Source organism: Cololabis saira, chromosome 18 (genome assembly GCF_033807715.1).
Source record: "Cololabis saira isolate AMF1-May2022 chromosome 18, fColSai1.1, whole genome shotgun sequence".
In the NCBI taxonomy this organism is placed as follows: Eukaryota; Metazoa; Chordata; class Actinopteri; order Beloniformes; family Belonidae; genus Cololabis; species Cololabis saira.
Window position 1 is genome coordinate 37,273,102 of NC_084604.1, and position 21,682 is coordinate 37,294,783.

The 21,682-nt window shown below is 45.0% G+C and overlaps 1 protein-coding gene across 1 annotated transcript; it reads right to left on the reverse strand.

Moving 5' to 3' along the window:
* Positions 1–936: 936 nt before the first annotated feature.
* Positions 937–11,828, reverse strand: LOC133418497 (hairy/enhancer-of-split related with YRPW motif-like protein). Its single transcript, XM_061707214.1, has 5 exons — positions 11,593–11,828; positions 11,342–11,480; positions 9,945–10,032; positions 9,513–9,596; positions 937–1,168 (listed from the first exon to the last, which is right to left on the reverse strand). The coding sequence occupies exons 2-5, from the start codon at positions 11,401–11,403 to the stop codon at positions 1,121–1,123; spliced, it is 282 nt and encodes a 93-aa protein (XP_061563198.1). The 5' UTR covers positions 11,404–11,480; positions 11,593–11,828; the 3' UTR covers positions 937–1,120.
* Between the last annotated feature and the right edge of the window lie 9,854 nt (positions 11,829–21,682).

Consider the following 21,682-nt stretch of genomic DNA (forward strand, 5'->3'; position numbering starts at 1 on the left):
TCCCCATTGTCTACTGTTCACTCTTCACTGTCCATATACGGTCAGTTCCTGTCAAGTTTCTCAATAAAACCATCATGCAGGAGGAGGAACTTTGGGGAAGCTCAGGAGTTCTCAATGAGAGCTCGTCGCTCTGCACTCCTCTGCTCCCCCCTTCTGCAGAAGTGCGTTAAAATCATTCCAAGCAGTCTTTGTGTCTTTCCTCGTTACGAACGTATGTAATGTTGATTTAGACCTAACACAGGATTTGACATGTTCCTGTTTTATTTTGAAGCCCGTGTCTTTGTGTTTGAGTTCTGTCTTGACCTTCCTGTTTCCATCTGCCCTGATCGTCTGCATCTGTGTCTCGTTAACCCTTGTGTATATCTGGTGTTGTCTTTCCTCTGCTCCCTGCTGGTCCGGACTGTTTCTACCTCCATGTTTCCACAGTCAGGTTTTTTGTAGTTTTTTGGATTCTTGTTCATGTTTTGGGTTATGTATCCTGCTCTCCTGCATCTGGGTCATCATTACAACCTTCCTGACATTAACTGCTTTATTCCAGTTTGATAAAATGCTGTTTGTTGATTTTGTTTCAGAGTTCAACTCAATCTAACTTCAGAAACTAAATAAAAGCCTGACAGGCAGGTCAAACACACCTGTTTGATTTCTGGGATTGTTCCTTTTAACTTTGATCCTGTAAATGGTAAACATAACGATGCTGACCAGAACGACCATCAGCCCCCTGACCACCCATCCAATAATCAATCCGGTATAATCTGGAATCAAAGGATTCAACAAAATGGTCAAAAAGTCAATATTAACACTTTAACTGATTAAAAGTGTAAAGTCTGAATGATGACATCCAGTTTTTATAATCTCCATGATTTCAGGGTCTTACCTGTAAAGTCCAGCGTGTATTCAGCATCTATCTCCACTCTGTCTCCTTCAACAACCTGGCAGGTGAATCTTCTCTTGGAGCGTCTCTGATGTTTCACCATCAGATCAGAAACACAGTTGTTCTGTCCTCCAGACACAAACCCATCACCTTCACCAAGCAGCACACTTCCTGTCTCATCCACCCAGATGATGCTGTTCTGCTCACAGGGACCGAAGTAACGGTCTCTCACCAGAGAACAGCGTAATGTCACGTCTCCATCCCTTCCTGGATCCACATCTGGTGGAGATGGAGAGACTGGAAGGAGACAAAACACTGTAGTTTCACTCAAAAACCTTAATTGTCTGTCTAACATGTGAGGAACAAATTTTCTTCTTCTTAAAATACATCATGTAACCTTGGCCATAGGGCTTTGTCACCAAGTTGCATTCTGGGACGTGGCGGCCTTGTTGGCAGCCTTGTTAGTGTAAACACAGAGCAGTGTAGTAGCACCAAGTGAACAGACGGAACGCAAAATAAAATTAAAATGCCAGAAAGCAACTGGAATTTACCAGATACCTTAAACAATGAAGCCAGGGAGCGGAATATGGAGAAAATAATGATTATTAACGGTTTGGATCCATATGAAATCCCTACTAAAGAGTGGAACTCTGACGAGGATTTACTGCTGCAGTTCTGCACAACCGTCGTCTCCGGCTACCTTGTTTAGGAGTGTTTGGCAGCTGCTTTGGTAAATGTTTGGCCATGTGTTTCAATAAATTAGTATAATAGTACAACATACAGTACATGTTTTGTATCACTCTTACTTCTCTTTTCTTTTTTTTTGACTGCTATATTATGCTGAAGAGGCTCCGAGGCGTGAGCAATATTTTTGTTTTCCTCGTGGGATTATTTTTTTACTCTGCAGCTACAAATAGAGTTAATATTTTTTCCTCAACAAACTAGTTTTATCTGAAGATTGGGGTTAATCGCAGCGCAGAGAGCTGGCCAGCAACTGCGTTTAGCTGGAGAAGTGGGAATAAAACCCGTGTTTTGATCCGACCCCGGGCTGTGTGAGTGTTTGTTTGTTGTTTACTGTGGAAGGTTATGTTTGCTCGTCTTACAGCTGAGATCCAAGCGAACCGTCGACTCTTCGTTGTCTCAGATACTTCGTTGTCTCAGATACTTCGTTATCTCAGATACTCGGCCTCCGTGGTTCTGCCTCCGAGCAGGAAAGCGGTGAAAAGTTAAACCGTTAGCGATCTTTTCCCCATGTCTGTTATGTGTGGAGCTGCTGCACCCCACAACACAGCAACGGTTACCATGGTTACAGAACACCCCACAACACTGGCTGATTGGGTAACGTATTGCGTCACGCATCGCGTCACTTCCTGATGTTTGCGGTCTGTGCTGCTGCCGTCTCACGGCGTTTGCAGGCTCAGATCTCTCCCGACTTTTTATCTAAAACTTAGACTGTTTTCTGGTAAAATAGCACTATATCTGGTACATTACTGTCTTTATTTCAACACTCGCTCATTTTCTCTTCCGTAACTTTCACTGTCACCAATCACCGATACATTTTCTGTCCGTTAGCCTCCGTTAGCATCTTAGCATGGCCGCTCCGGCTCCCACCGCTTCACCTCTTTCCTGCTCAGTGTGTGAAATGTTTAGTTATTCCTCTGCCTCCTTTAGTGAAGACGGTAAGTGCTTAAAGTGTAGCTTATTTGCAGGGCTGGAGGCGAGGCTCAGTCAGTTAGAGGTCCGGTTTGGCCAACTAGACCATAGTCCGATAGAATCCTCTGCGGACCGGGCCGTAGCAGCTGAGCGTAACCGCTCCCCTGCAGCTCCCCGGCAGCCGGCCAGGCAGGGCAGCTGGGTGACGGTTCGGAGGAAGGGTAGTCTTAAAGGGCTCACAGAACACCACCACCCGCTTCATGTGTCTAACCGTTTTTCCCCACTCAGCGACACATCTGTTGAGAAACAGACCCTGGTGATTGGAGACTCTATTGTGAGACATGTGAAGCCGACTCCAGAGACCTTAGTTAGGTGTATCCCGGGGGCCAGAGCGGGCGACATAGAAGCAAATTTGAAGCTACTGGCAAAGGGTAATCGTAAATATGGTAAAGTTATCATCAATGTCGGAGCTAATGACTCCCGTCTTCGCCAGTCGGAAGTAACCAGAATGAATATTGTCTCGGTGTGTAACTACGCCAAAACCATGTCGGACTCCGTAGGTTTTTCTGGCCCCCTCCCCAATCTGACCAGCGATGACATGTTTAGTTGCATGCTCTCGCTCCGCCGCTGGTTGTCTCAGTGGTGTTCAGAAAACGACATGGACTTTATTGACAACTGGGAGACATTCTGGGGAAAGCCCGGTCTGATTAGAAGGGACGGCATTCATCCCACCCGGGATGGTGCAGCTCTTATGTCTAGAAATCTGGCCAATGTTATTAGACACTCCCCCTGACAATGCAGGGTCCAGGCCAGGATGCAGAGCTGTAGTTTAACAGGGCTGGAGGCGAGGCTTAGTCAGTTAGAGGTCCGGTTTGGCCAACTAGACCATAGTCCGATAGAATCCTCTGCGGACCGGCCCGTAGCAGCTGAGCGTAACCGCTCCCCTGCAGCTCCCCGGCAGCCGGCCAGGCAGGGCAGCTGGGTGACGGTTCGGAGGAAGGGTAGTCTTAAAGGGTTCACAGAACACCACCACCCGCTTCATGTGTCTAACCGTTTTTCCCCACTCAGCGACACATCTGTTGCTTCTCAAGGACCAACGCCTGCCAACAAAACTGCAGGATTGCATTATGTAATTAGCGACTCTAAAACTGTAGGATTACATGATATTGGCGACTCTGGCCAGGTGCCTAGCATAATAGAAGTGGTTGCAGTTCCCCGCCCTCCAAAAGTTCACCAGGTGCAGCGTTATAGAGGCGTTCACCAAGATAACCTTGTAAAAATTAAAACCAATGTACATTTGGTACCAATTACAGACCGAAAAATTAGATGCGGACTACTAAATATACGATCATTAAGCTCTAAGTCTCTGTTAGTAAATGATATAATTACAGAGAGCAGGAGTGATATTTTCTGCTTAACAGAAACATGGTTACAGGAGGAAGAGTATGTTAGTTTGAATGAATCAACTCCGCCCGGCTACTTTAATCATCACATTCCTAGAAGCACGGGCCGAGGCGGAGGAGTCGCAGCAATTTATAACTCCGGTCTCCAAACAAAAATTGAACCTAAGTGCAACTATAATACATTTGAAAGCCTCATGCTTGGTCTGAAATTTCCGAGCCGGAAATCAGAGAAGCCAGTTGTGTTAGTGGTAGTGTACCGGCCCCCTGCTGGTGCGTATCTGGAGTTTTTGTCTGAATTTTCAGATTTCCTTTCTGGATTATTGATCAGCACAGATAAATTCATCATAGTGGGTGATTTTAACATTCATATGGATGTTGAAAGCGATAATCTTAAATTAGCCTTCGATTCTCTTCTAGAATCAATGGGTATCTCACAAAAAGTGGATAAACCGACGCACTGTTTTAATCATACTCTCGATCTCGTTCTCACCTACGGTGTTGAAACTGATGGTCTGTTGGTGTCACCTGTAAACTCCCTTTTATCCGACCATTACTTAATAACGTTTGAATTTAATTTTGTTGATGTTGAAGTGCAAAATAGGAGGTATTATTTTAGCAGATGTTTGTCTGATGAAGTTATTGTTAAATTTAGGGAGGCCATTGCTTATCTTACGACAGTGCGAAATTGTGATGTAGTCGAGGCCAGTGACCTGGGTTCTACCTCTGCAGATGTTGATTTCCTTGCTAGTAACACTGCTGATTTGTTGCATTCAGCTTTAGATGAAGTTGCTCCTTTGAAAAGGAGGGTTTCTAGCCACAGGAGCTTAACTCCCTGGTATAATTCAGATATCCGCATGTTGAAACAAAACGTGCGTAAAATGGAAAGGAAGTGGTACTCTTGTAGGTCTGTAGACTCTCATCGTGAATGGAAAGATATTCTAATAGTATATAAAAAAGCCATTCGCAAAGCCAGAACAGCTTATTATTCAACGTTGATAGAGGATAACAAAAGTAACCCACGTTTTCTGTTCAGCACTGTAGCCAGGCTGACAAAGAGTCACAACTCTGTTGAGCCGTGCATTCCTGCAGCTCTCAGTAGTGAGGACTTTATGGGCTTCTTCAACAGTAAAATCGCGAGAATTAGAGAAGAAATCAACCAGCCGGTTGTAGGTGTTTCTTCAGCTTTAGCGACTTCCCTAGGCTCTGACTTGTCTCTAGACTGTTTTGATCCTATAGACCTCCCTGAGCTGACTTCACTCGTTAATAGAGCTAAGTCAACCACATGTATGTTAGACCCCATCCCGACTCGACTATTCAAACATATTTTTTCTCTTATTGGTACGACAATACTGGACCAAATTAACTTATCCCTAAGTTTAGGATATGTACCACAGGTTTTCAAAGTCGCAGTAATTAAACCTTTACTTAAAAAACCTTCTCTTGACCCAGACACCTTAGCTAATTATAGACCAATTTCCAACCTTCCATTTGTGTCTAAAATTCTGGAAAAGGCAGTTTCAAGCCAGTTATGTGACTATTTGTATAGAAATGATCTGTTTGAAGTCTTTCAGTCAGGGTTCAGAATGCATCATAGCACAGAGACAGCACTTGTTCGAGTCACGAATGACCTCCTTATGGCCTCAGATAAGGGATTAGTGTCCATACTGGTTCTACTGGACCTCAGTGCTGCTTTTGACACTATAGATCATGGCATTTTACTGCACAGGTTAGAGCATGTTGTTGGGATTAAAGGGACAGCTCTATGTTGGTTTAAATCATACCTATCTGACAGGTTCCAGTTTGTTCATGTACATGAGGTTTCTTCAGAACAGTCAAGGGTCTGTTATGGTGTTCCGCAGGGTTCAGTGCTAGGGCCAATCTTGTTCAGTTTATACATGCAGCCGTTGGGAAGTATAATCCAGAATCACGGCATACACTTTCATTGTTATGCTGATGATACGCAGCTCTATTTGTCTATGAAGCCAGATGAAACAGAACCGTTAGTTAAACTTCAGGCATGTCTTAGGGACATCAAGGACTGGATGTCCAGAAATTTCCTGCTTCTAAATTCAGATAAAACAGAGGTTATCATTCTTGGTCCAGAGCATCTTAGGAAGGGATTAGATGGTGTTGCGATGGCTTCCAGTGCAACTGTGAGAAATCTTGGTGTTATTTTCGATCAGGATTTGTCATTTAAACCATATGTCAATCAGGTTTGTAAAATAGCCTTTTTCCATCTCCGTAATATTGCAAAGATTAGGAAAATCCTCTCACAGAGTGATGCAGAAAAACTAGTTCATGCGTTTGTATCTTCTAGACTAGATTACTGTAATGTGTTGTTAGCAGGATGTCCAAGTAATTTGCTGAATAGGCTCCAGCTGATCCAAAATGCAGCAGCACGAGTACTGACAGGAATTAGCAGGAGAGACCACGTCTCTCCAGTGTTAGCGTCGCTCCATTGGTTACCCGTAAAATTCAGAATCCAATTTAAAATTGTATTACTTGCGTATAAAGCCCAAAACGGCTTAGCTCCGCATTATTTGCAAGACCTGATAGTGCCTTATGTTCCTGTCAGAGCTCTCCGTTCTCAGAGTGCAGGTTTACTTGTAGTTCCTAGAGTATCTAAATGTAGATTTGGAGGGCGGGCGTTCTGCTATCAGGCGCCACTACTATGGAACCAACTTCCAATCTGGGTTAAGGGGGCTGACACCACCTCCACCTTTAAAACTAAACTTAAAACATTTCTGTTTAGTAAAGCCTATAGTTAGTGTTTAGTAAACCTCTAGCTGGTGTTGGTAAATCTCTAGGTAGTGTAAACTTTAGTGTGTCAGAGTCGCTCCTGTGGTTTCTTGTGCTGGCCCCCCCTTCTCCTCCCTTTTCTCTCTTTTGTCCATATTGCAGCATCCTTTGCCGGACACCGGAACCTGCAGGTGGTCGTGGGTGGCTTGTAGCTTGCATTACGGAGCACAAGTCTTTTCCTGACCCTGAACCCCAACCTGGGACTTGCTGATTGGGCCGGAGCTTCGGGAGCTGTGTGCTGGCCTGCGGTCCCCACCCCCGGTCATCCCGTTGCTGCTTCCACCTGCCTGCTGTGCTGTTGCCGTCCCTGACCCACCAGTCTGGCCCTCGGCAGGAGGGTCCCCCCTGATGAGCCTGGTCCTGCTCAAGGTTTCTTCCCTCCTAAAGGGGAGTTTTTCCTTGCCACTGTTTGGCTTAAGGTTTTTCTCCCACTAGGGGAGTTTTTACCTGCCATTGTTTATGTAATAACTGCTCGGGGGTCATGTTCTGGGTATGGGTCTCTGTAAAGCGTCTAGAGACAACTCTGTTGTATTAGACGCTATATAAATAAAATTGAATTGAATTGAATTGAATTGAGCATGTGCGGTGCTTCACCTGAACTGAGCATGTGCGGGGCTTCACCTGAACTGAGCATGTGCGGGGCTTCCCCTGAACTGAGCATGTGCGTCACCTGAACTGAGCATGTGCGGTGCTTCACCTGAACTGAGCATGTGCGGGGCTTCACCTGAACTGAGCATGTGCGGTGCTTCACCTGAACTGAGCATGTGCGTCACCTGAACTGAGCATGTGCGGTGCTTCACCTGAACTGAGCATGTGCGGTGCTTCACCTGAACTGAGCATGTGCGGGGCTTCACCTGAACTGAGCATGTGCGGTGCTTCACCTGAACTGAGCATGTGCAGGGCTTCACCTGAACTGAGCATGTGCGGTGCTAAACCTGAACTGAGCATGTGCGGTGCTTCACCTGAACTGAGCATGTGCGGTGCTTCACCTGAACTGAGCATGTGCAGGGCTTCACCTGAACTGAGCATGTGCGGGGCTTCACCTGAACTGAGCATGTGCGGGGCTTCACCTGAACTGAGCATGTGCGGTGCTTCACCTGAAACCGTCCGTGTGAAACAACATAAACAATCAAATAGAATATAAAAACAGGCTAAATGAAATGATGTTACACACTCTTGTACAGTAGGTGGCGGTAGTTCCTTAAAGTTGGTTGAGATCCGCCAATAAAACAGAGAAGAATAAGAACATAAACAATCCCATTGTTACAGTCCGGTTAGTCGCTAGGCGGCTAAGCTTAACTGGCAGCGCCGTTTCAGGCAAGATAGTGACAATTAATGCAGCAGGACGTCAGCAGGTGGACATGTTTAAAAATAAGGGACGACGACAGAAGCAAGACAGACTGCGAGCTGTCGGCGGCGGGTGCACTCTCTTCTCATCACCACGCTAAGCTTAGCCGCCTAGCGGCCGATTGTTTATGTTGTTTCACACGGACGGCGACAGGTGAAGCACCGCACATGCTCAGTTCAGGTGAAGCACCGCACATGCTCAGTTCAGGTGAAGCACCGCACATGCTCAGTTCAGGTGAAGCCCCGCACATGCTCAGTTCAGGTGAAGCACCGCACATGCTCAGTTCAGGTGAAGCACATGCTCAGTTCAGGTGAAGCCCCGCACATGCTCAGTTCAGGTGAAGCACCGCACATGCTCAGTTCAGGTTTAGCACCGCACATGCTCAGTTCAGGTGAAGCACCGCACATGCTCAGTTCAGGTTTAGCACCGCACATGCTCAGTTCAGGTGAAGCCCCGCACATGCTCAGTTCAGGTGAAGACTGCACATGCTCAGTTCAGGTGAAGCCCCGCACATGCTCAGTTCAGGTGAAGCACCGCACATGCTCAGTTCAGGTGAAGCCCCGCACATGCTCAGTTCAGGTGAAGCACATGCTCAGTTCAGGTGAAGCACCGCACATGCTCAGTTCAGGTGAAGCACATGCTCAGTTCAGGTGAAGCACATGCTCAGTTCAGGTGAAGCACCGCACATGCTCAGTTCAGGTGAAGCACCGCACATGCTCAGTTCAGGTGAAGCCCCGCACATGCTCAGTTCAGGTGAAGCACCGCACATGCTCAGTTCAGGTGAAGCACCGCACATGCTCAGTTCAGGTGACGCACATGCTCAGTTCAGGTGAAGCACATGCTCAGTTCAGGTGAAGCACATGCTCAGTTCAGGTGAAGCACCGCACATGCTCAGTTCAGGTGAAGCACATGCTCAGTTCAGGTGAAGCACCGCACATGCTCAGTTCAGGTGAAGCACCGCACATGCTCAGTTGAAGTTCCTGCGATGAGACCACGTTGTACTGTGAGTTACGTGAGTGTTTAATAAAGTTCCCTGTGAGTAAGTGAATACTCAACCGTCCAGTTTGTACAATTAAGGAAGATAGAAGTTACTGAAACATGGAACAGCTGCTACAGCTACAGAGCAGCAGCAGCAGCAGCAGCAGCAGCAGCAGCAGCGGCTCTGCTGCTGCTGCTGCTGCTGCTGCTGCTCTGCCCTCAGGCTGCAGACTGACCCGAGAACGTCTCCCCCTAGCGGCGCTAACCAGTAACTACAAGTATCAGTGCGTGGTATCGGAGAATTTTTGCGAGTACGAGTTTATGAGAGCAGTATCGGCCCCGATACCGACACCAGTATCGGTATCGGGGCCTCCCTACTCAGAACCTTCACCACGGACCTGCTACTATGTTTTTACCCAGAATCCCCCTGGGTAAAAACATCAGAACCCTGACCACGGACCTGCTTCTCCAGGGTTGTGGGTACGAGTCTCCGCAGCTCCAGCAGGCTGGTGTTGATCCGGTCCCTGCGCCGCTTCTCGATGATCTGGAACCAGAAGAGAGTGAAGGAGGACGTAACTCAGACCCCGTTACCACGGCAACGGCTGCACACCCCCGTTACCACGGAGACGGCTGCACACCCCCGTTACCACGGCAACGGCTGCACACCCCCGTTACCACGGAGACGGCTGCACACCCCCGTTACCACGGAGACGGCTGCACACCCCCGTTACCACGGAGACGGCTGCACACCCCCGTTACCACGGAGACGGCTGCACACCCCCGTTACCACGGCAACGGCTGCACACCCCCGTTACCACGGAGACGGCTGCACACCCCCGTTACCACGGAGACGGCTGCACACCCCCGTTACCACGGAGACGGCCTCACCCACCCCTCGCCGTCTCTTCCTGGTCAGCTGGGAGCTGGAGGGCGGGGGTCCCGGCGGGGACGCCCTGGGGGACCTGGGGGACCTGGGGGACCTGTAGGGGAGACACCAGGGTCAGCTGGACGTCTGGACCGAACGTTCACGGCCGTTTGTTAGTTTTTAAACCAAATCCGTCTGAACTTTCTTCTACTTTTGGGCCGTTGGTTTTACGTTTGGAGCCGGAACTACAGAAACACCTGGATGTGCCAGAGCGTCGCTGGTGGAAACTCTCTTTGGTCAGAGCTCCGGCAGTACCGGACCAGAACCTTTAACTCAGGGTCATTGAAGTGAAAAAACTCTCAATATATATATATATATATATATATATATATATATATATATATATATATATATATATATATATATATACTTTAGTCAGCCACCAATTGTTCAAGTTCTCCCAGTTAAAAGGATAAGAGGCCAGTAATATTCATATTCGTAATATTCATCGGTAACTTCAACTATGAGACAGAATGGTGGAAAGAATCCAGGAAATCACACTGTAGGATTTTTACTGAGTTAATTGGTAAATTCCTGGATAAAATAAGTATTTGGTTCCTACAAACAAGCAAGATTATATATATATATACACAGGATGTTTCTTTCCCCTTAATAATAAAAAAAACCTTCATTTAAAAACTGCATTTTGTGTTTACTTGTTATCTATGTTTGATGATCTGAAACATTTATGTGCAAAAAACATGCAAAAGAATAAGAAATTAGAAAGGGGGCAAACAGTTTTTCACACAACTGTGTAAATATATATATTTATACGTATATATATTTAACTTGTTTGGCGTGTTAAAACAATTTCAGGAAATATTAATTTAGCCAAGAGACACCTATGAAGGAACAACGGGATAAAGTGACACCTGAAATGTTTGTGCTGAAAAGAAAGTTTACAAAAACTTCACGAACAACTGTTTCAGGGTAAAAGGATGAATATTAACATTAACATTTAGTGGGATAAGACCTGAAATATCTGGAGTTCTGCAGATAAAACCTGTCTAAAAAACCGTTTCTCTTAATCAAAAGTTGTCTCTGATTTAAGCTTAAACTTTAAATTGATGGGGTTTTTTTTCTATACAAGTTTAAATATATACATATAATCTCATAAAATACAAAAAACACAAACACACACTTTAATTATTGGAAATCTGTGAGGGAAGCCTTTTAAAATAAAAAGTGACTCCTATTGAAAGTGGTGACGACTTTAAAGGAACTTTGTGATCTTTAACCGTTTTATTCCTCAAACCTCTGCTGTCTAAAACCAAATGGGGTATATAAAAAAAAAAGACAAAGAAAATAAAGTAAAGCCTCTAAATCAGCTTGGAAATGATTGACTTGTCCAGTGCTCCGCTCACCCTGAACAGCCGCGGTCCTCCAGGTCGCTCCCCGACCCTCCGTCCTCACGAGGCCGCTTCATGGTGCGCTGCGGCCGGCCACGGGTGGCCGTCGGCCCCGGGGGAGGTCGCGGAGCTCCGGAGCGGGAAAATCCTTCCACTGAAGAAAAAAAAAATATAATAATAGTAATATTATACTAATAATTAATTAATTACACGTTTATTTTTCTGGTTCCTTGGACGTGTCGGTGATGGGGAACTTTAACCCCCACCTGAGCTGCAGGTGCCGCGGACCAGCGGGGATTCAGGGAAACTTCAACCACAAATATTCATCAAAATCGGTTAATTAATGAGATAAATCTTCAGTCCGAGAGTTTGTAAAGTTAAAAGTTGGTTTGCTGAGAAGAAAAAGCCATAAATCCATGAATTTAAAAAAGTAACTAAAGAGCAGCAGCGCGTTGATCCTCCAGCGGCTCGTCCCTCGTGAACTCCCCGCGGAGCAGCGCTGCTGGGCGGCTGCGGACTGGAGCGGGGGCCGCTGCGTCCTCCGCCCCCCTGGCGGCTCCTCCTCTTTCCCACGGAGCCTGGGAGCCTCTTTATGGGAACACCTGATATGGCTTGATCAGGTCTAGATCTGGTCCGGATCAGGTCTAAATCTAGTCTGGATCTGATCTGGATCTAGCCTGGTTATTTTTATTTTTTGTTTTTTTGTTTTTTTCTTTTCTTTTCTTTTCTTTTCTTTTTTATTGTTTTAAAACCATTTTTAATTCATTTATTTTATTTATTTTTTAAATGTATTTATTTATTTTGTTAAATTTTTTAATTTTATTTATTATTTTTTTTTCTTTGAATGCATGATCGCGGAATTATTCTATTTGGATTTAAATGGGAATAAACCAGCCACTTACTTCGGAATTGAGTTTATTTTGGAATGGCCATTTCCCTTCGGAATTTGTCAGGGTTTTGACATTTCCCCCAGTTTTCAGTTCTGTCCCTCCTGTTCCCATCTGTCCTGATTGTCTGCACCTGTGTCTCGTTATCCTCTGGTATATCTAGTCTGGTCTTCCCCTGCTCCCTGTTGGTCCGTACTGTTTGCTCCCTCCATGTCTCCTCACCTAGTTTTTGGATTTCTGTTTTTTGTTCTGCTTTTGATCCTGCTCTGCAGCGTTTTTGGTTTGGTTTTGCTTAATAAACCCAGTTTTTGGAACTCCTGCCTCCCGCTCTCCTGCTTTTGGGTCCTCAACACAACCACAATTCTGAATTGAAGAGGAATGAAACTTCCCAGAACCCCCAGAAACGTTGTACTCCTATGAGGGGAGGGGGGAGGGTAGGCTGGTTCTCTCTGGGGTCTATGATGACCTCTATGGTCTGGATCTGGATCAGGTCTGGATCACATATGGATCAGGTCTACCTGTCGGGGTCCAGCAGGACCCGGTCCAGCCTGGTCCTCCAGACCCCCCTTTGAAAACCCAGAACTGTTACGCTGATCTGGAGACGCCGAGGAGGGAGAGAGACTTTCCCACGGACCTGGGAACGGTTCCTGAAACCAGATCACCGTGAGACACACACACACACACACACACACACACACACACACACACACACACACACACACACACACACACACACACACACACACACACACCTGTCTCTTCACACCTGCTAATCTCCAGCAGGTTTGATGGTTTTAATCTCGGTGGACTCTGATCCGGGTCACCGGGCCGGATCCAGGTTTCTGTTAGTTAATTTTTTTAGTTAATTAATCTTTATTTCGGTCGATTATAATCCTGAAAATCACTAAGCAAAATAATAAACATTTACAGGTGTTTCTTTGGTCAACATTGTGATTATTTTGACAGAAAAGGTCTGGACTTGAAGCAGAAACATGATCTTGCCTTTTAACAGAATAGAATATGCAAAAGAACAAATTAAGTATCATGAGGCTACACAAAATAATAATAATAATAATAATAATAATAATAATAATAATAATAACTGTAATGATAATAATAATAATAATAATAATAATAATAATAATAATAATAATAATAATAACTGTAATGATAATAATAATAATAATAACTGTAATGATAATAATAATAATAATAACTGTAATGATAATAATAATAACTGTAATGATAATAATAATAATAATAATAATAATGATAACTGTAATGATAATAACTGTAATAATAATAATAATAATAATAATAATAATAATAATGATAACTGTAATGATAATAACTGTAATAATAATAATAATAATAATAATAATAATAATAATAACTAATGATAATAATAATAATAATAATAATGATAACTGTAATGATAATAACTGTAATAATAATAATAATAATAATAATAATAATAATAACTAATGATAATAATAATAATAATAATAATAATAATAACTGTAATGATAATAATAACTGTAATAATAATAATAATAATAACTAATAATAATAATAATGATAATGATAATGATAATAATAATAACTGTAATAATAATAATAATAATAATAATAATAACTGTAATAATAATAATAATAGTAATAATAATAATAATATTAACTGTAATGATAATAATAATAATAATAACTGCAATGATAATAACTGTAATAATAATAACTAATAATAATAATGATAATGATAATAATAATAACTGTAATAATAATAATAATAATAATGATAATAATAATAACTGTAATAATAATAATAATAATAATAATAATAATAATAATAATAATAATAATAATAATAATAACTGTAATAATAATAATAATAGTAATAATAATAATAATAACTGTAATAATAATAATAATATTCGGCCCGTCTGCAGGAGCTAGAGGAGTTTCTGAGTGTCGGGGTCAGAGAGGGCAAGAGGGTCGTCCTATAGCAGGAAACTGAAGTGTTGAGGGAGGAATATCAGTGTGTGTGTGTGTGTGTGTGTGTGTGTGTGTGTGTGTGTGTGTGTGTGTTTGTGTGTGTGTGTGTGTGTGTGTGTGTGTGTGTGTGTGTGTGTGTGTGTGTGTGTGTGTGTGTGTGTGTGTGTGTGTGTGTGTGTGTGTGTGTGTGTGTGTGGGGGGGGTTAATAAACTCCCACAGAACCTCATGAATGTCTGTTGTTCGGGTCATAATGGTCCATTGTTGTTGTGATGAAGGAGCTGCAGACTCGTCCTCTGGGAGTCGAACTACCGACCCGCAGGTGCAGCGCCGGCCGCTCCGCTTCCTTCCTGCCACCTGACCCGGCCCCCCCAGGAGACCCCCCCCCCCCCCCCGAGCCGGACCGGCCCGGCTGATAACCAGGGGCCAGATTCACCAACATGTTCTTAAGATCGACCTTAAGAAATGTCTTAAGAATAAAATTAAGAAGTTCATAAGAAAGTTCTTAAGTGAAATTCCTCAATATTTTCTTAAGAACCGTCATTTCTTACGAATGTCTTATTTTTCCTACTTAAGAACTTCTTAAAATATGGCTGTATCTGAAATGGCATACTAGGTACTACATGCTGCATACTGCATCAGTATGTACTGTATACTGCATACTACATGAAGGATTCAGTAGCCGCTCTAGCAGACCGTTCACACAGCAGGATCAGCCAAGCAGAGCCGTCTGCGAGATTTGCGAGGCCCTGTGCCAAATGGCCGGGGGGGGCCTCGCAAAATTTTTGGGTTTTTGGGGTCGGATCGCGTGTCTTTATGCGCAATTTTAACTCTCCAATTAGCAAAATACTGGATACAAACACATACACACGTTTCATTATGAAGCATTGCATTGACAAGACATGACAAGTCAAGATATTTTTTATAGTAATGCCTGTTAATTACAACATTGTTCACACACAAATAATCTTACATGAATCAAATCAGCCTGTTACTGAGAGCAACTTATATATTAGTGACAAACTGACATTATATAGTGTGTGATTCATTCCAGTTCTACACAAAACAAAATAGCCCCATAAGTTAACACATTAACACCATGCTTATGCATATAAGTCATAGTCTTCTCAAATTATAGAGGCTACATAAATAAAACGAAAAATATGTGCCTGGACTGCCTGGACCCGCGGCTGCTTGAGATCCGGTCGGATCAGTGATTTTTGTAACAAATTTATCAAACGAGCCTTTCAGAGAGGCATTAAACTCTTCCATTTTCTTTAGTTTTTTTTTTTTTCATCCCCTGATGGAAATTTCCTGAATCTGTCTCGTTCTCTCGACATTGTGTGACAGTTTGTTCCAACTCCACCGTCTGGATCAGAGCAGCTTGTGTCTGCGCTTGGTCTGATCAGTTGTGTTGAACAACAGACACATATATTTATTGATATGCACAGACTAGTACACATTTAGGTCTGTAATGGAACGTGACTGTTGATATTTATAATGGAAAGAAGGGAAAAAAAACGGCCCATAGCGCGAGGCCCCGTGCGGTCGCACGGTTCGCACACCCCTCGCAGCGGCCCTGCAGCCAAGTATCCCAGAATGTCAGTCTGAGGGTCGGTCCGTCTCGTCTCATGACCCGGCCCTCGGCCCCAGTCTGACCCGGGCCGGTTCCGTGTGAGATGTCGCAGCGTCTCACCCAGAACCCTTGAGACTCTTGAGACCGACCCGTTATCTCAGAAGGAGCAGGTTCTGCAGGTCCGGCACGTCAGCAGCCTCTCAGAACCGGGTCCTCTGGAATCTGCAGACGTGACGGAGACGTGGAGGTCCAGACGGGGTAAATACCCGTCAGCACCTCCAGAACCTCGGAGGTCCAGACGGGGTAAATACCCGTCAGCACCTCCAGAACCTTGGAGGTCCAGACGGGGAAAATACCCGTCAGCACCTCCAGAACCTCGGAGGGGGAACCGCCGACCCACGTGGAGCTCTGGTATTAAACAGACCTGCACGTGGACCTGGATCTGGTCTCGTCCTGGAGGCGGGAAGCTAAAGCTGGGCAGTATCTGCCCTAGATACGGGTAAAGCTGGGCATACACTGTGCCATATTTTAAATGGTTTGATTCAGCCCCGTCTCACACTGCACGACTAGATCACTGAGTTCAAAAGTTCACAGCCCACGATTTATGGTCTCACACTGTACGACCTGATGCTCTGACGCTCCGTCTGCTCACACTATACGATCATAATCCTCACGTCGGACTTCAATTCAATTCAATCTCTAGGTGGATCTGTAAGGGATAATGCCCGACGAGGTGTCCATTAACATAAATATATGGACGACGCGGGGGCTTGGTAAGTGACTTATACCACGGTCACTTACCAAAAAACATCAATATTAAATCAGTTATTCATGCTTTAACCTCTTCAGACCTGGTGCTAATTGTGTGTTTTTGCTTTGGGCCCACATTGAGAAATTAAATATTATGATAAAGACAGAATGATGTGTGATGTCCACGTAAGTGCTTCAGGTTAATGTGTTTTCAGTGTAAATCATTAGTTTTATAACAAGCCACAGCTGAGAGACTATTTAATCTCTCGTCTGCAGCCGTTGGAACCTGGTAAGTTACAAAGTTTTTTAACAAGCCATAGCTCAGTTTCCTTGGTAACGGGAGATATTCTAGTCCACTCAGCTCCGCTTGGCTAGTTTCTTTTCTCTCCTCTTCTGCATCCCAGTCATCAAAATGGTTAAATTCACCAAATAAATTCTCCGTTGCCGTGGTTACAACCTGGCAGTTGATCCAGCGCAAGGATGTTAAAGATATCAGGCAATTTGACCGAACTTGTTTTCTAGGTGTAGATTATCACTTTTAATGGACATCTGCCAGCCAATCAGAATTCAGTATTCACACATACCTTGGTATAATTTTTAATTATTTTTTAATTCTTTCTTCTGACAAAATGAGGGCCTTTTTTCCCCCTAAACGTGACCCAAAAGTCACCAAATTTTGCACCAAGCCAGGCCTGGTGATAAATTAGATATTTCATAGTTTGCATTAATGGGCGTGGCCTAATGGCTCAACAGCGCCCCCTAGAAAACTTTTCTCTGCCATAACTTTTGAACGGGTTGTGATAAAGACATGGGTGGGTGGTGTCATGGGACTCGGTGTTGAGTCCTTGACCTTCATTGGCCTGAATTAGCCCCGCCCCTTCTTCTGATTGGTTGTCCCTTTTTTCTGCTATAACTTTTGGATGGTTTGACATAGAGAGTTGTGGGTGGTGTCATTTCTGATATGCTTATGGGGGGCGGTGGCCGTGAGTGCGAGGGCCCGTTCATCGCTGCTAGCAGCTTTAATTGTCTTTTGTTATTGTGGCTGGGTGGAGTGGGCGTGGTCTGCAGCTCCCTCCCTTTTTTCTCTTTTTTCTTGGTGCAGCATCCTCTGCCGGTGGAGAAGAGCATCTCTGAAGGCAAACCACCGGAACCTGCAGCGTGGGAGTGAGGGGGGCAGGGTAACGGCCCGGGCAGGCGGGGGAGAGATTTTTCCGTCAAGACTCCTCTCCCTGGCCCTGCCCCTTCTCAACCTTTCCCCTACCCTGAACCCCAACCTGGGACTTGATGATTGGGCCGGAGCTTCGGGAGCTGCGTGCTGGCCTGCGGTCCCCACCCCCGGTCATCCCGTTGCTGCTTCCACCTGCCTGCTGTGCTGTTGCCGTCCCTGACCCCCCAGTCTGGCCCTCGGCAGGAGGGTCCCCCCTTATGATCCAGGTCCTGGTCCAGGTTTCTTCCTCCTAAAGGGAAGTTTTTCTTGCCACTGTTTGGCTTAAGGTTTTTCTCCCACTAGGGGAGTTTTTACCTGCCATTGTTTATGTAATAATTGCTCGGGGGTTTATGTTCATGTTCTGGGTCTCTGGAAAGATCCTGGAGACAACTTTTGTTGTATTAGACGCTATACAAATAAAATGTAATTGAATTGAATTACAGGAGTGGGTGTGCTCTGCGGGGGAGCAGCGCAGGTGGCGTGGGCTTGGATCAGCTGATTGGGCACAGGGGTGTCTAATCAATCTCTCCTCCCTGCCTGTGCATTTAAGGAGCGGCTGCACACAAAGGGAGGGAGGACATGGAGCTGCCGTGGTGGGAGCCGACGGCGGCTGCAGAGTGAGCTGGTGCACGCGTGTGTCTGAAGGCTGAATTATGCTTCTGCGTCAAAATGGCGCCGTGTCTACGGCGTGTGGTTTGGATCGACGCAGACGACACGCCGTCACCTGCGCCGTCACTGACGTGCACCTCCCGAAAATTGTAACTACGCGTCGAGGAGACGCCGTCCACACGCAGGCCGAGAGGGCTGTGATTGGTTCACTTGGAAGCAACGCATTTCCGGTTTCCGGTTTGAATCAGTAGTGAACTTCCAGGGCTCTTTTCTTCGTTTATATGTGATTTTTTTTGTTTTTGTTTTTTGCACAATAGTTGTCCTTATTTCTTTGATTTACTGTGACCGGAAAAAGTCGGATAAACCATTCAGAAAAAGATCGCTAACTAGCGGTCGCGGGGGGTACTGCACCACGACCAAATGGAGAGACGGAGAAGTCAGAAGGGTTCAGCACGGCGTCACGGCTGCGGCGTGTGCTCTGCGTTGGTGTGACGCAGAAGCATACCTCAGCCTTAAGTGACCAATAAAGTCAACCATTTCTCCGGTAAACCTTGTGTCCTCATTCCTGTCGGCTGACCCCGGTAGCACGAGGTAACTACAATTATATATCTGTTAATAGAGAGAGAGAGAGAGAGATTTTTGATTTTTAAAACCAACATTTTATTTTTCCTTCATGCAGAAAAAAACATTAATACATCGTGCTAAATGCACTCAAAACATTCAATCACATACGTACAGAAATTACCTCAATTCATGTGCAAAAACCAAAGCTCCCTCTGTTAGAGAGCATAGTACTCCCTGATAACCCCAAACCGATTTAAAAAGCTCTAGTTCTTGTGTGGCTCTGTAAAAACTGAATTCCACCAAAAGTCTGGATTTAACCATCCGTACAAAAACAGGAACAACTTCAGCGGTCAATCCCTCCTCAACCTTTCTCCTCCTAGTCATGTATACCGCCATCTTTGCCTGTCCCAAAATAAAATTTAGTAACTGGCATTTGAACCTCTGACTGCGTGTATACTTGAACCCACAAATAAAAACCTGTTTCGTGAAAGCCTCCCCGCATTTGTTAAACATGGTCCCCAACAGAACAAACATATTCGCCAAACGAAAACAGTCCAAAAAACAGTGAAAAACAGTCTCTTTTTCAACACAAAAGGGGCAATTTTCTTGAACAGCAGCATTAATAATGGAAACAAAAGCATTCACTGCAACAATTCCATGAAGAATTCTCCACTGTAAATCAGCGTGTCTTTTTGTCAACGGAGGTTTGTACAGTGCACCCCATGCTGGTCTACAATCTGGATCTAAGTCCAACTTACTCCTCCATGGGGTGTCACCCCGCCCATTCAGTTTCCTTTTATTTAAAGTTTTGACCATCAACTTATATAAAGTCTTTCCCGATGTGTCCTCCAAAGAGACTCCTGTTACATCAGTAGGCTCAAGGAGAGGCCCCGAGCAGTCCTTGAGGTCAGGAAACAGTCTGATAGCAGGAAAAGCGTCCGTACAATCTGGCGTTATCGCACCTTTACAAAAGTCAATTAATAGATGGTGTTCATGTCCTGTCAGTCTCTGTCTCCAGTGTTCCAACAATTTCTTAATGACCCGAAGGGATCTCACTCCCAATCGAGCAACTAGCCCAACCGGATCATCCATTCGGGGTCCAGCCAGCTCCACCACCTGGCCCAGAGTAGAAACTCCCGCATTGTGAAGCAGCCTGATTAGCCAACCAGGACAGTCCAAACGACCTCCAAACACCACAGGTTCCTGCAGGAGCCAGTACAGAGATCCACCCTGCTCCGGCCTCTGCTTCTTCAGCAGCATCCACACCGAGAACACGCTCCTATAGAAACCCGGCAGTGACGACGCACCGAGACTCTTGGAGTCCATCAGGAACATAGGCAGGCCCAGTCCCAGACCCCCAAAACGCTGTAGGATGCAGCACGACAGAGGCCTCCACACCAAGTCCACAGGTCCAGAAAGCAGCCTTTGTATAAACTGCAGGCGGAAGGCAGCACCTCTACTGGCCAGATGGACCAGACCCTGCCCACCCTCCTCTTTGGGAAGGAACAGGACACTCTGGGGTATCCAGTGCAACTTGTCCCAAAAAAAATCCACTAAGACCCTTTGAATTTGAGACAAAAGAGAAGCTGGGGGATCAACACAGGCCAACCGGTGCCAGAGAGCAGAAGAAACCAGATTATTAATAACAAGAACACGGCCTCTATAGGACATTTTAGGTAAAATCCATCTCCATTTTGTAAGCCGACCTTTAACCTTTTCCACGACATTATCCCAATTTTTCTGCAGAAACACTTCATTGCCCAAAAAAACTCCCAAATATTTTAGTCCCCCTTTTTTCCAGACTAAACCACCAGGTAGCCTAAGCCGATCCCTAAGCCTGTCTCCTACCATTACAGCTTCGCTTTTTCCCCAATTTACCCTGGCAGAAGACATACATCCAAACAATTTCACAGCATTTACCAACACATTAATATCATTCTGAGAATTTACCATGACAATGACATCATCAGCATATGCAGACATTTTAAAAGACCCATCACAGTCAGGAAAACAAACTCCATTTAATTCTCCTCTCAATTTATGAAGCAGGGGCTCTATGGCTAGCGAGTAGAGCATGCCGGAGAGAGGGCAGCCCTGTCTGACCCCCCTCTGAACACCGAAAGGGGCACTCAAACCTCCGTTAACCTTCAAAATACTCGCAATGTCACTATAGAGCACCTGGACCTTAGCTATAAAACCTGGGTTGAAACCAAAAGCACTTAAAGTATGCCATAAAAACTGGTGTTCAACCCGGTCAAAAGCTTTTTCTTGGTCTATCGAAATCAGACCAATATCGACAGCCAAAGAGCCAGAAACCTCCAAGACATCGCGAATTAAAGTGACATTGTCACTTATAAGCCTGCCGGGCACACAGTATGTCTGGTCACTATGAATCACAGAAGCCATCACCTCTCTAAGCCTGGATGCCAGGACCTTGGACAGTATCTTATAGTCCGTACACAACAGGGAAACTGGTCTCCAATTTTTCAGCTCCTGCAGGTCTCCTTTCTTGGGCAGCAAAGTAATAACAGCCCTCCTGCAGCTCAGAGGCAGCTGCCCACTCTCCAGGCTGCTGACGACAACTTCCAAGAGGTCCCCGCCCAGCACAGACCAAAAAGACTTATAAAAGTCTACAGGGAGACCGTCAATGCCAGGAGTTCTCCCGCTCTGTAGGCTCATCAGGGCCGTATGCAGTTCTTCAAGAGACAACTTAGCCCCCAGTTTTTCATTGGCTCCAGCATCCACCTGAGGGAGACCATTAAAGAAGCTGCTG

Coding starts and splice junctions, on each gene's coding strand:
- LOC133418497 (XM_061707214.1), bottom strand. CDS start 11,403: ATGAAGCGGCCTCGTGAGGACGGAGGGTCGGGGAGCGACCTGGAGGAC. Junction 10,033..11,341: donor GAGGACCGCGGCTGTTCAGG/GTGAGCGGAGCA, acceptor TCTCCCCTACAG/GTCCCCCAGGTCCCCCAGGT. Junction 9,597..9,944: donor CCAGGAAGAGACGGCGAGGG/GTGGGTGAGGCC, acceptor TTCTGGTTCCAG/ATCATCGAGAAGCGGCGCAG.